The sequence below is a fragment of the Cyprinodon variegatus genome, unplaced genomic scaffold (genome assembly GCF_000732505.1).
Source record: "Cyprinodon variegatus isolate N-32 unplaced genomic scaffold, C_variegatus-1.0 Scaffold54, whole genome shotgun sequence".
Lineage (NCBI taxonomy): Eukaryota > Metazoa > Chordata > Actinopteri > Cyprinodontiformes > Cyprinodontidae > Cyprinodon > Cyprinodon variegatus.
In genome coordinates this window covers 587898-601007 of record NW_015150507.1, presented here as the reverse complement: position 1 = coordinate 601007, position 13110 = coordinate 587898, and the positions used below count along the sequence as shown (strand labels likewise).

Below are 13110 nucleotides of genomic sequence, written 5' to 3'. Positions count from 1 at the left end.
TTAAGTAAAAGGCCCTCCACCCTTCCTACATAAAACAACTGTAACATTATATTTGACCCAATGCAGACACACATCTTCTCATTATGCCAGAACCTATTCTTTATCCCTTACCAATGCTGCTGTTATATTGAAAGTAATCCTTGCAGACAAAAAATGTATTATCATTTAATAAATTTTGCAAATTCTAATATCTTCAGTTAGTTGTAACCAGTATGTTAGGATTTATGCAGACATCCTTCTCCTCCTCCGCTGCTGCTGTTTAACACCTTAAAGCCTGCTCTGCTTCACTTTTCAGCTGCACTTCTTGCACTGAATATATCCATATTTTTTCAGACATTTTGCTGCATCCATTTAGAGAAGCTCAGCCTCTTTCGCTCCACAATTACTTTTATAGCGGACATGAGGCGACTCAGACTCCAGTCGGCTAGAGAGTTTGCTATTTAACTATGCTAAACAATGAGAGAAGGAGAGTGAGGGCTGAGCTGAGGAGATCAGAGAGAGATTTCAGAAAACTAAACCAACCGCTGTGTATATGGTCTCATATAGTCTACTTACAAGTTTAATAAATCCAACAAGGATTTTATGAGTTCAAACAGGCTTGTGCTCCTGTCTATCCGTATGCATATAAGAAATTGCAATTACTGCATAATATTTTTAAGTGTTAAAATGTTTCTAATAATTAATTGAAATTATTGCATTAAAGTCCCAGTACTAAAAATAATACATTTTAAGTCTTGATGACATTTCATCTTATCATCAGTGAATAATTTGAAGTATATTCAGTTCCTCTTTAAATGCATATAATTCCTAAAAAGTGTTTAATCTAATGACAATGTTATGACCTACAAAGTGATGGCAAACACCTTCCACAAGCACTAGAACTACAAAGCTGACCCTTTGCCGATTGCAGTATCCAGTGTTGTTAGAAAAGGAAAGACGGATATTAAAAATTATGCACAAGATAAAGGGATAGACTTATTCAAAGCCAACAGTTGCCTTGAATAACACTTTAATTATATTCTAATTTATTTAGATGCACATGTTTATAGGTTGCAGGTGCTTTTGTATAGTTCTGGAATTAGCATGGATAAGTTTTCTATTCACAGAATTATTATACCTGTTGGGTACAAGGAAAGTATTGGATGATTGTGTGGAAGAAAAAAAAACAAACAAGGAAACTGAGATTATAAGACAATAATTTATTTTTTTCCTGGAAAACAGAAATGTATTAACTTGTGCTAACATATCTGTGCCTTTTAGATTTATTGAGCTTAACGATGATGTGGATAACATTAAAAACTTTGGAGTTTTTGATTTATGCTGAATGTTAAGGTGCCAAACTATATTTGTGGCTTGGGAAATAATTTAGTTTCTCTTTGTAATATCAAAGTGTCATCTGCATAATGTGACTTTTTTCTAGGCCACCAAGCCACAATCAAACTATAGTAAACCGTTTCCATTTACATACCTTGCAGGTGACTATGGCTCCAACATCCGGCAGCAGCTGTGCTTCTGTTTCCCTAACCACAGATATCACTGGTAGCTAGAAATGTAAAGACAAATACCTAATTAACCCTATTCAAATGTAATTAGTATTGCTCAGATTTAAATACAGACTCTGTTGTAGAAGACATCAAATTCTTATGCAATACAACTTAAATACTGAATAATTATATAATGCACAACATGTAAAGATTTTCGATTCTATGTATACATCAAGTATTAAGTATTGGAAAAAAAGGTTTGTGTGAAACAGTAGATAAAAATAAAATATTCAGGAAAATGGTTAACAACTGAAACAAATCAGCTGGGACTGTGTGCCTCTTATGAAAGAGGAAACCAAAGACCATTGTTTCATTATGAAACATTACAGATTAAAAAAGATAGAAAACAGCGAGTACATTCAGCCGACAGACGAATGCATTTAGTTTCTGAACAGTGTTGATGTTTAGGATAAGTCAGGGACTTTAGGATCTGTTCTAAAGACTGACAGATCCTAAAGTCTGTGTCACAACGTTTAAAACATTTCACATACTATGAAACTCCTTCAAATGATTAAGGTACATCTCACCTAAATATTCAAGTACTTCTTTTACTGTTGTATGACTAAAATCTTATCTGATGTATATTATATGAAAACTAAAGAAAAATAAAACACCAAGACAAATTATTCCATTAAGATCGAGGTGGGAAGAGTTCTAAACCACCCAGGGAAAAATACAGACATCCAGTCCTTTTAAACAGGTTGTAGAAGTGGGGAACCTTTCAATGTGACCAGAGGACATGTTTAAATACTGAAACTAACTAAACTAATAAATTAAATAAATAAACCCTCAAAAATCTGGATATGCTAAAGCTAAAATCAACAATCACGATTTAAAGAGCAAACCTACCTTTGCACAAACAGTCCAGAAGAAATGTATCTTGAGTCAGTATGTTACAAAAAAATTTATACAGAAGACTAACTGAACATAGTTTTTTCATCCTTATGCTTCTTGAATATACTTCAGTCCTAGAGACAGGAAATGCAACTTGTTTTTAATTAAAAAAATAAATAAATATCAACATCATAGGAAAATTTATTGTTCCGCTTCTCAAATAAATATTCGCTGAGACACAACAGACCAAAGTAAAGAAACATCTCTAATGTCCTGATGTGGAAAAACATCCAAGGTCTTTGAAATGGCAGGTACAACACTGACACTGCTCACCGAGGTTCTCACTTTCATCGCTTAGTGTGAGTCAGCCTCAAAAACGTTGCATAATACTATTATTGTCATGTAAACCTTGCATATCTGGCAGCTTTCCAAATGTCTGTCATCCACTCAACTACTCAGCCAAACTCGCTCCTCCTCGTAAACCTCACCTCCTCTCCCTCGTTTTTCTTCAGCACATAGCCAGCGAGGGAGGAATATATGTAGCCATGTCGCTGATACACTCCAGTGCCAGCTCTGCAGTCGTCTACACTGCACAGTTTCTCACCTGAATACAGAGGAGAGGAGAGTTAATAAATGAAAAAAAAAAAACATTACATACAGTAAAGTTATTCCCAGCCATGGTTGACATTGGTTCAAGTAATTTTTAAATTGACCAAAATGTTTCCTCTGACTGGAAATAATAGTGATGCTTAAGTTGCCTGAGTCTTCTGATTGAAAATATGTGAAGGAAGCTAAGGATTAGATTGATGGATTTGGAGCTCATCACCAAAGATAAATTGCACAACAGTTGGTAAATGTCAAATTTAGCTTTATCTATCCTGCATCAGAAATAGAGTTTTAAGAAGGGTTAATTTGCCATATCTAAAGAACTATTCAAGTAGAAATACGTTGCAATATAAGTACTTTCACTTGAGCACAATTTTTGGGTACTCTACCAACCTCAGTATATCTCAATTTGTATGATAATTACTGTAATAATTTTAAGCTGTCAGCCGTTCCTGCTCTCTATGTATTCATAAACATTTTAAAACTGCATAAATGGTTTAATAAGCACTAATAAACAATGAGTTTAGTTCCATTATTTGGAATCTAAACTGGATTATATTGAAATACACGTGGTGAGATGAGGATTGAGAATTTCGGGTAAAATGATTTGATTATTTCTGGTAACTATTGTAAGCATAGAATGATTTGGAGAAGATATTACAGAAGGAAACTGACAAAAGCTATAAAACAGATACACTTAAACTTAAGAGTTGTGATTCATGTTGTGTATAATTGTGTCTCTTTAAGCCAATAACCATTAGTATTAAATGCTGGGCCTCATAATAAAAACTGACATAAAACCTTGCTTATGTTCAGGGACAATAAGAAGTTGCGGGTTTAATTTAGGTGCATAAAGCAGCAGTGCTGAGGAATGTGCAGAGCTGCCTGGGGCGATGGGCAGGGCAGGTGATGAAACCTGCGGTGAGAAACTAAACAGCCGAGCAAACTCGATAGAACAAAATACAATATGAAAAAAAAATATTATTATTTTATTTCCTCTTTTATATTACTCAGGTTTGGCTCAGTTTAAATATGCGGGGGTACCGACCTCGCAGTCTACTCGTGGTTACTGCAAATATTCTACTGTTTCGCCTATGGAAGACAATATACCGAACCTGGTGTCCGACTTTTAAGCTACACATAAACCTCGTTATCACATAAAACAGCAGCAATGTCACAAACACAGCTTAACTTCAGAGTGCAACACATTTCAAACGGTTTAATCCGAGGACTCACCTGGGACACACAATCTCAGGGGCGACATGTTTTCGGGGAAGAGCAAAGGGCCACCTCATTGGCTATGACCAGAGCAGGGTAAGATTCTGATTGGACAGTTTTCTTTCTTCTTCACCAAATCAGCTTTAGGATGCTTTAGAGCCACCTACCGGACAGGAGGTGTAACAGGCGATACAAGTGGAGAAAAGAAAAACAAAACAAACGTATCTAGGGACATTCATTCCTGTCGGTTTAGCCTCCATCTGATATGCTTCCTATAAAATATGCGGAATTAATTATCTGGAGTGTCATTCATTTGTCATCCATGTTTTCCTAGTAGTTTAAATATATTAACCTTTATAAATTCTAAGACCAGTGGCAAATGGATAATTCCTCTTTATAAGGACACCTCCACTATTTTTTTTTAAATGAGTTACATCTCATATGCCATAAATATATATATTTTTTTAAATTTAGAAATGCATAGACTTTCTGATTTTTTTTTTTACTGCGATAAGACAAATACTGTAAATGTAATCTGTATGAGTGAGGATGGAGGGAGGTTAGCAGGTTGGTGAACTTTCATGGTGGTTTGTAGTCCATTTTACAATCCTCCATATAAGCTGGAGTTGTAAAGCATTATTGTTCTCTTGTTATCTTCCACTCCCACATGTGCAAGAACCCAAAGTAAATCAGCAGGTTTTCTTTCATAAAAGATTTGATTTTACATGTTGCAAATCCAGTATTGTTACATAACAAACTGTTTCATAATGGTTAAAATAAAAATGTTTTGCTCCTCAAAGTCTTAAATATGTATAGGGAATGTGTATTAATTTTCCCTGAGCTAATACTGTAAAAGCCTTAGCATGTCATCTCTAATCAATATGACAATTAAAAACAATCTGGGATAAAAGAGTTTTGGTTGCACAGTGTGTCATCTCAGGCCACACAACAGGCAAAGCAGAGCACAACCCAGCCGATTTCACCCACAACATTCAGTTCCTTAAGAGAAAATATGATAAATATAAATTCAGTCTCTTATACCTTAAAAGAAAAAAAAATGTAGCACATATATTGAGAAATACCTTCAGCTCTGTTAGATTAAATGGAGGAAATTTGTGTGCAGCTTTCAAGACTTAATACATATTCCCTTCCTTCTGATTTTGGTGTGGATTGTGGGCCTTTTAAGTAAATTAATACTTTGATCTGAACCCTTCCACAGCTTTAAGAGGAACCTCATCCCCTCTCTATTTGCTCAATGCATTTTGACATAACTCGGACCTACTTTCTTGTCCATGCTGATGAATCCCAAGAGCATCATGCTGCCATCATTATGCGTGTTCTGGGGAATGCAGTGTTGCTTTTGTGCCATATTCTTAAGATTTTCATGGTAGGTTGAACAGCAATACGATAAAAATGCAAAGCCTGCAAACCTTTATAACCAAATGCTTCTTTAAACTTCTCCACAACTTCCTTTCTGTCCAACTGCAGTACAGTATTTCCTGTTTGCTCAGAAATGTTCAAATTTCACAAATCTGTTTCAGATTTCATATTTGTGCACCACTTGTTAATCATATATTAATAAAATCTGTAAAGTAAAAACATCTATATATTCACCCATGTGATGTCATTCCACTCAGAATCAAATAAATGGCTACATAATCAAAGATAAACACTGTCTGCAAAATTTATATTTTTAGGCATAAATCCTGTTTCCTGGTAAATAATGTTTGTGTTATGCTTCAAAAATAAGAGATTCAGCATTGAGAAAATACTCACTGTGGTCTTTCACCCTGAACCAAAAAATGACTGCACAAATTAAATGTATGATTGCTTTTAGATGCTGAAATGTCACACAAAATTCTCCCACTTGGGGGAAGCACTGTGCCTGAATTTCTTTAGAGTGTTATATTTATTTTTTTTTTTTTTTGCAAAATAGGGACCACTTGAGGAAAAAATAACAGATTTACAAGATAAGTCAATTAATTTACAGTTTTAGTAATTAGATTTCCATGGCCAAAGCTACACAAACAACTGCCGAACCTTCAGAGATCTTTAGTGACTAAACTTATCTTTAAAAAGTACCCCCCCCCCACACACACACACACACACACACACTATATATAGGAGAAAAAAATAAATCATTAAATGATGTCACAAATATTTATTCTTTTTTGCCACAGCAAACAATGTTAAGCAGTGTACAATGAAACACTTTGCCCTTTTCAACAGCAGCCAGCGGTGTTCCCAGTAAGGTTTACCTGCAGACACTGCTTGTAAGCTGCAGATCAGCTCATCCGATTTCCATTCTGTCACCACTCTCTGGTCCCTAATTGCCTATTTGGTCAGTGCTTCAACTATGTTCAAGGGTCTAAGAATGAAATGTGTTTTTCAGCGTATAACTACGACCAATAAACACAAGCAACAGGCTGATTGTGTTTAAGCCAGAAATAATTAGTAAAGTGCACATTTTGGGTCTACTTGTGTGCAAGTCTGTGATGACAAACATTAAATAACCTTTTTTTTTTCTTAACAGAATGTGTGAGAAGAGGATGATTGGTCTATATTCTGTGCTTCAGCAGGAAGGACGAGTCTATTTCTTGGCTTTGCCCTGAGCGGCCACTGCTTCCATGGCCTTCCTGACGGTCTCTTCGTCTCCCAAGAACTGCATTGGTCCTAAGGGCTTCAGGTTTTTGTCCAGCTCATACACGATGGGAATGCCTGTGGGCAGGTTCAGCTCCATGATGGCTTCCTCTGACATACCTGGGAAAAAGGAACACTCAAATGTCATGTTATTTTATTTCAGGTTTTCTGCAAAGGTTTTTTATATTACATTTTTAGGGCCAGTATGTATAGACAAAAGTTAAAACAATTGATTTTATGTCATTTAGTAAACTTAATAATCCAGGTAAAGTCTCCTATAAAGCTTGTTGATAATATGGAAAACATTTTTTTTTTTTTTACCTTTTTTAAAAATGCAATAAAATTGATCTCAGGGGCAGAATTTGAATTATTAATGTTGCAAAATGAAAAACCAATAAATTTATGGATTTTAGAAGAAGCATCCACAGCTGTATGACTGCACTGATCCAACAAATTAAAGTTAAATCAATCACTAAATAGGTCAAACCGCTCTTCAAGCATTTGGCCAGGCTTAGCTGGAGATCAACCCGCAACACCAGCATTACTGAAATCAGTCCATCTTCCTACACCATTAAAATACCATTACAAGTAGGTTAACAATGTAGCTTTTATAATCATTTACTTTTATTTAATCAAAATATTCCAACCATTTTTAGTGTTTAGATTTTTTGCATCTTTAAATGAGCAGTTATTACTCACTGCTAAAAATCATAGACTGAACTTCAAGATGTTTGTTCAAAGTTTGGTTTTCTCTGTTTAAATATTAAGAAAATCTTTTTTCATTTTGTCTTTTTTTTAATCTCATTGTCTGTGCTTTAAAGAGCATTAAAAAAAAGCCCTATTTGGCTATAAAGTTTTCTGCATAAGCTGATTTTTTTGCTGCATGTGTGACATGGGTCTGATATTTCTGTCAACTAATTGTCCTGGTTTAAATGTCTTTGCTTTTGTTGTGTGGCCTGACATGACACACTGCAACCAAAACAAGCTTGCTTTTAATCATTATGTTTGGATTAGAAATAGCCTGATCAGCCTTTAAAAACCCTCATCATTGACCTCTTAAGGGTTCTCTGTAATGTATTTCCAACTTGTCGGCCTTTACACTGAAAATAAGGCTCATAAAAAATTTGTTTAATGACCCAACAGGCATTTGACTGACATTTGGGCTTCCTCCCCAGCACATTTCAGAACAGACTGTTGTTAAACTGAAACCTGTAGAATTACATTAGAATTATGCCAACACCATTGCTGTGTCCAAAAGTCCGCCCTAATCACTATATAGGGTACTATATAGTGATTATATAGGGTACTATATAGTGATTACACCATTTTAAATGACTTTCTGAACGTTTAGTGGTTAAGTTTAAAAGCATTGTTTGCTATGAGTTTATGGTCTTCAGCCATAAGCGAGCAGCTACGGCCTTTTTCTGTAATCAGAGAGAGAAGAGCGACTCCTGCTTCTAAACTGAAATGTACTCACACATGCCCAAAGCTTCCACTGATTTCCCCTGAATATAAGGATGCAACTATATATTTTATCCCCTTTTCCCTACAATACATCCCTCCCACATTTTATTAATTCCACTGTGTGCCTCTGCTAACTGTCCTTAAGAAGAAATTGATAACCGATTGACTTATGTTGTTTTAGTTTAAGTCAAGATTTTTTGGAATACTAGAAATATTGTTATAAAGCAAATCTTGAGTTTTAAAAGTATTTGAATTACCTTCTGTCTTACCAAAATTAATTTACCATCATTATGACATAAATTACTGACCCCCTGCCCCACTAAGTTACCGGTAATGACAAATCCTGGTGTGAACTCTGCTTTAGTGTGGAATCTCTCAAGCTTAAAAAAAAAAAAAAAAAACAACACCTGACAAAGTGGACCAGCCTTATGAAATTAAACAGAGATAAATTCTTCTTAAAAGAAGACCAGTAGTTCTTTTTTATTCTATTAGTTTCAGGAAAAGGAATTACTAAACTACATTAATATGGACAAAAATATTATACATTTATATCTTTAGCAAATGCTAGTAATCATTGATTTAATTTGTTATTTAAACATAACATTTCTTTCAAATCAAGCTTTTTTTTAAATTTATTATTTATACTTAATCTTCCCTTCATTTCTTTTCCCTTACCCTCAAGATGCTTAACGATGCCCCGCAGGCTGTTGCCATGAGCAGCAATCAGGACCCTCTTCCCCTCCTTGATCTGGGGAACAATTTCCTCGTTCCAGAAAGGAAGTGCTCTGGCAATGGTGTCCTTGAGACTTTCACAGCTAGGCAGCTGATCCTCAGTAAGGTCACCATAACGCCGGTCCTACCACAAAAGGAAACACAGCATTGTTGGTTCAACAGAAAACACTGAAGTAAGCACTTGTATCAGAACAATCTTTGTTGTGTCACAGCTTTCCTGAGCTGTTCACCTTGCTAATAGCCTGGTAGAAGTTGTGACCCTCATCCATGGGTGGGGGAGGAATATCAAATGAACGCCTCCAAATCTTGACCTGAGCCTCGCCGTGTTTGGCAGCCGTTTCAGCTTTATTCAGCCCCGTCAGGCCACCGTAGTGGCGCTCATTGAGCCGCCAGGTCCGGTGGACGGGCAGCCACATTTGGTCAATGCCGTCCAGCACGAACCACAGCGTACGGATAGCCCTCTTAAGAACAGAGGTGTAGCAGATATCAAATTCATAGCCAGCATCTAAGGTCAAACAGAGAGAAGTGTATCATGAGCATTTGACAGAGTAGGAAAATGTATATTAACAGAATAAACACCATGCAAAATTATTGATTACGCATTTCTAATGTGTTCTAATGCATAGCATTTCTTAGGATTGTGTGTGACAGCCAAACGTGAAAGTGAACAAAAATCTGAATTGTGGCATTCATTTGTATCTGCCCCCTTTAGTCTAATAACCATAAATACTTAAGGAAGTCAACATCCTTCAGAAGTCACCTTAATACTAAATAAAGTCCAACTGTGTGCATTTCAAACAAGCCAAATCCAGTCGTTTGCAAATACATAAATCTGCAGCAGCTTGCTGTCTCTCTAAATCTGGCACTATGCACGGTATCTCGGGAAAAAAAGGGTGGAGGTTTTAAAATAATGTCCCACATTAGATTGGTTCAATAAAAGCCCAGATCTAAAATCAATTCAGTCTGTAGAACAATAGAAAATCTGCATGTTAACTTACTCAACTGAAAATGTCTGTTTTTGAGTAGTGACGAAAAGGCTTGAATGCCAATTAAAGGCTTTAGAAAAAAATATGCTTCTATGGCTTCATAGTGGTGCATACTTCTCTTTCATCATTTACTAATTTTCTACTTTGTAATAATGGGTCACTCCCCCCCAAAAAATGCATCGCATGTAGACTTTAAAACATTTTAAAACAACAAAAAAATGGATATATTAGTCTGAAGGTAATATTTCTGTCCTACACTGATCTGCATCCTATGATTCCCCTTACAGAAAAGCTATACTTCTGTCAGTATTCAGCCTCATGGCTTTGTGTCTGTATAATGTGCATGTAGGGGAAATGTATGTCAAATTGACAGGGTCTGTGCATGAACACGTTTTGAAATTTCAGAGTGACTCATAGGAAATTTCCACTTGCCCAAACCTTTTTGTTAACGGTCTACCCATTCTGTAGGTATTCTGCAAGGAGCTCGTTTATATGCACATTTTATTTTAAATATGAATGATTAATTAAATCTATTATGGCTGGTTTTTGCAAAAGAAAAAACATGAGGCTTGCATTTTACTTTCTAATTTCTGTCGAAAATAAAACTATTTTTTAAGCAGGTTTATGACCTATTCCAATTTGTTTGCAGCTTTTGGATTGTTTTTTTTTTTTGTTTCTTCATCCTCCAGAGTTACATAACCATCTATTCAGGGGCTTAGTGAAGGAGAGTCCGATTAGCCCCGCTGCCTGCGCCCTTTCTATCCTACCTTTCAGGGCCTGTCCTCCCCTCTTTGCTTCCTTCTCTCCTGTCTCACTAAGGTCGGCGTCGAACCAGCCGCAAAAGCGGTTCTCCTGATTCCAGACGCTCTCTCCGTGGCGAATCAGAACCAGCTTGTAGGCAGCCATCCTCACACCAACGTCCTCTGCGCTGTACTTCCGGTAACTTTGGTTCTTCCAAGCGGCCTGCGGCGATGCTATTGGATTATTCCTGACTCCACGGCAGCTCCTAAACAGGATGAACAAGAAGTGGTCGGTGTTTCTTGACAACCTGAAGAGAGGAAGCGCGTGTTAGTGAAAGAGAGGTTTTTGGAGTCGCCTGAGTGACGAAATAATATCCCTCACTCGCTTCCGGGTATTTCCACCAATCAGAAAGCGTGCTGGGAGAAGAAAGAGAGAGACGATGCGCTCTGCGTCACGTCCACATGTTTTGGGCTGTAATGACCCAAAACATCTGTTTTTTAACAAAATAATGTAATTTATTAATCTTTTTATTTATGTATTTATTTAAAAACCTAGTTTCCATTCAATGCACTTCAAAAGTGTAAAATAATAATTTCCAGTAAAAAGACAAAAAAGAGAGACTTAGTTCATGTAATTTTGCAACATCAAAAGTTTGTGACATTTTCTGGATAACACATCTTTTCATTCCAGTAAAACTTTTCAATGAGAAAAATAATCCCACGTGAACAAATGAATAAATACAAAGAAGTAATAAGAATAAATGCTACACATAAAATAACAAAAAAGTGTGTCATCAGTGCTGAATAGTTCAGTTTAGGCAACAGGACATGAAGTTTCTAGAAGACGTTTCACCTCTCATCCAAGACGCTTCACCAATTCTGACTGCTGGTGGGAAGCAATGAGATAAATATGCTGTCGGTGTAATACAAGGGAAAAGAAAAGGTGGATCAGATCCTTCTCTCTGGATTGGCCGATGAGGTCACCTGGGAGGTGTTAATGGTCATCAGGGGGTTTTGATGATTTGTTAACTCCCTCGTCAGAGTGATTTCGGTCACATGCCTCATTAGAGTGTTAGTCAGGTGAGAGGCGAATCTTCTGGGTGTTGTTCCTAAAAGTGCTTTGTAAGTAGGGGAAGGTTATGTCTAAGACCACCTCCTCTGTTTTTCCATGTTAACCAAGATGGCTTCCTTAACCCCTCTTTTAAACCATCTGTCTTCCTTGGCCAGAATATGAGCATAATGTCCTTTAGGTTTAGGCTAAATCCCAAACTGCTCCCTAACCACTAAACCTTAACTATCATTCCTACTGAAGTCCTACTCACAGCTGTGGAGGGTGTCTGGATTGTATGTGGGGCATATAAACGCAAATGGCACGGCCTCTTCCTTCCAACAGAAAGGGATAGCAGTTGTTCCTATGGCAGAACAATAATTCCTTATATGTTTGGTTGAAGCTCTGTGGCACAGGTTAACATGACATCAAAAATTTTCTCTTTTCTTGAAAGTAAATATATGCAGTCAAATACAATTGCTTCTTGGTAATTTATTATAAAGTCTCAGAAAGACATTTTTTGCTCCTAGAAATATAACGTCTTTGTCAGGGAAATGCATTAGTGGAAATACATTTTGGAGTTGAGCTTAAAAAAAATAATAGTGAAAAACTATCTACTTGATTTGAAGTTGTGTGCATGCAAAACCATCCAGGTTTTCCTTTTTTCTTCTTCAATATTAAGACAAATCCTTTGTCCTGCCAGAACAAAAAGAAAAGGGCAAACTCTGGTCCTCTTACAAAGGTGAATAAATGCTGCTTGGATGAAGACCACTTACCTTATTTCTTATTAAATATGATTAATACTATTTTCTGATAGCAAAGTTTTCCTCAGCTTATCAGGGAGGTAAAGGTATAGAGTGGCCTGTATACAGCATGTATCTCTACATCATTGGTGATTTATAGGATCATATTGGCTGTTTGAGCCAAAGTGATTAACACACATTGGCCGTTCTGTCTGAAAAAAGTGATACCAATCCTCAGTGTGGTGAGGCAAAACTGGTGACTGGACTGAGGATGAGATGTCATCTTCTTGTAGCATAGGTACAATTCTCACTGTTGTTAAACTGACAGTATAGATTGCTTCTTCAAAAATCATAATTTCAATACCATAAACCACATTGAAAAAGAACCTATAAAATAAGCTGCATGGCACGTGCAGAGAGGATGTTACTCTCCAACAGGGGCAGAGCTAGATGGGGGGTCCGGGATGGCCATGGCCACCCTTAGCCAATCATTGGCCACCCCTACCATTTTTCCCCTCTAATACAGATGTTGGCAGCAGGAATACTCTCAAGTGG

General features: G+C 36.6%; 2 protein-coding genes across 2 annotated transcripts in view; both read right to left on the bottom strand.

The window, feature by feature from the left end:
* Window positions 1-4324, bottom strand: part of exosc1 (exosome component 1) — a 10641-nt gene extending 6317 nt beyond the window's left edge. The window contains exons 1-3 of the mRNA XM_015371179.1: window positions 4221-4324; window positions 2867-2982; window positions 1469-1543 (exon numbers count right to left, since the gene is read on the bottom strand). Coding sequence (XP_015226665.1) covers window positions 1469-1543; window positions 2867-2982; window positions 4221-4248 — 219 coding nt within the window. The 5' untranslated portion in view covers window positions 4249-4324. The remainder of the gene's footprint in view (window positions 1-1468; window positions 1544-2866; window positions 2983-4220) is intronic.
* Window positions 4325-6348: 2024 nt separating this feature from the next.
* Window positions 6349-11135, bottom strand: LOC107082437 (phosphoglycerate mutase 1). Its single transcript, XM_015371120.1, has 4 exons — window positions 10792-11135; window positions 9269-9543; window positions 8982-9162; window positions 6349-6962 (listed from the first exon to the last, which is right to left on the bottom strand). The coding sequence occupies exons 1-4, from the start codon at window positions 10928-10930 to the stop codon at window positions 6793-6795; spliced, it is 765 nt and encodes a 254-aa protein (XP_015226606.1). The 5' UTR covers window positions 10931-11135; the 3' UTR covers window positions 6349-6792.
* Window positions 11136-13110: the final 1975 nt, after the last annotated feature.

Coding starts and splice junctions, on each gene's coding strand:
- LOC107082437 (XM_015371120.1), bottom strand. CDS start 10,930: ATGGCTGCCTACAAGCTGGTTCTGATTCGCCACGGAGAGAGCGTCTGG. Junction 9,544..10,791: donor GGGAGGACAGGCCCTGAAAG/GTAGGATAGAAA, acceptor GTTTGACCTTAG/ATGCTGGCTATGAATTTGAT. Junction 6,963..8,981: donor CATCGTTAAGCATCTTGAGG/GTAAGGGAAAAG, acceptor CCTTTTTCCCAG/GTATGTCAGAGGAAGCCATC.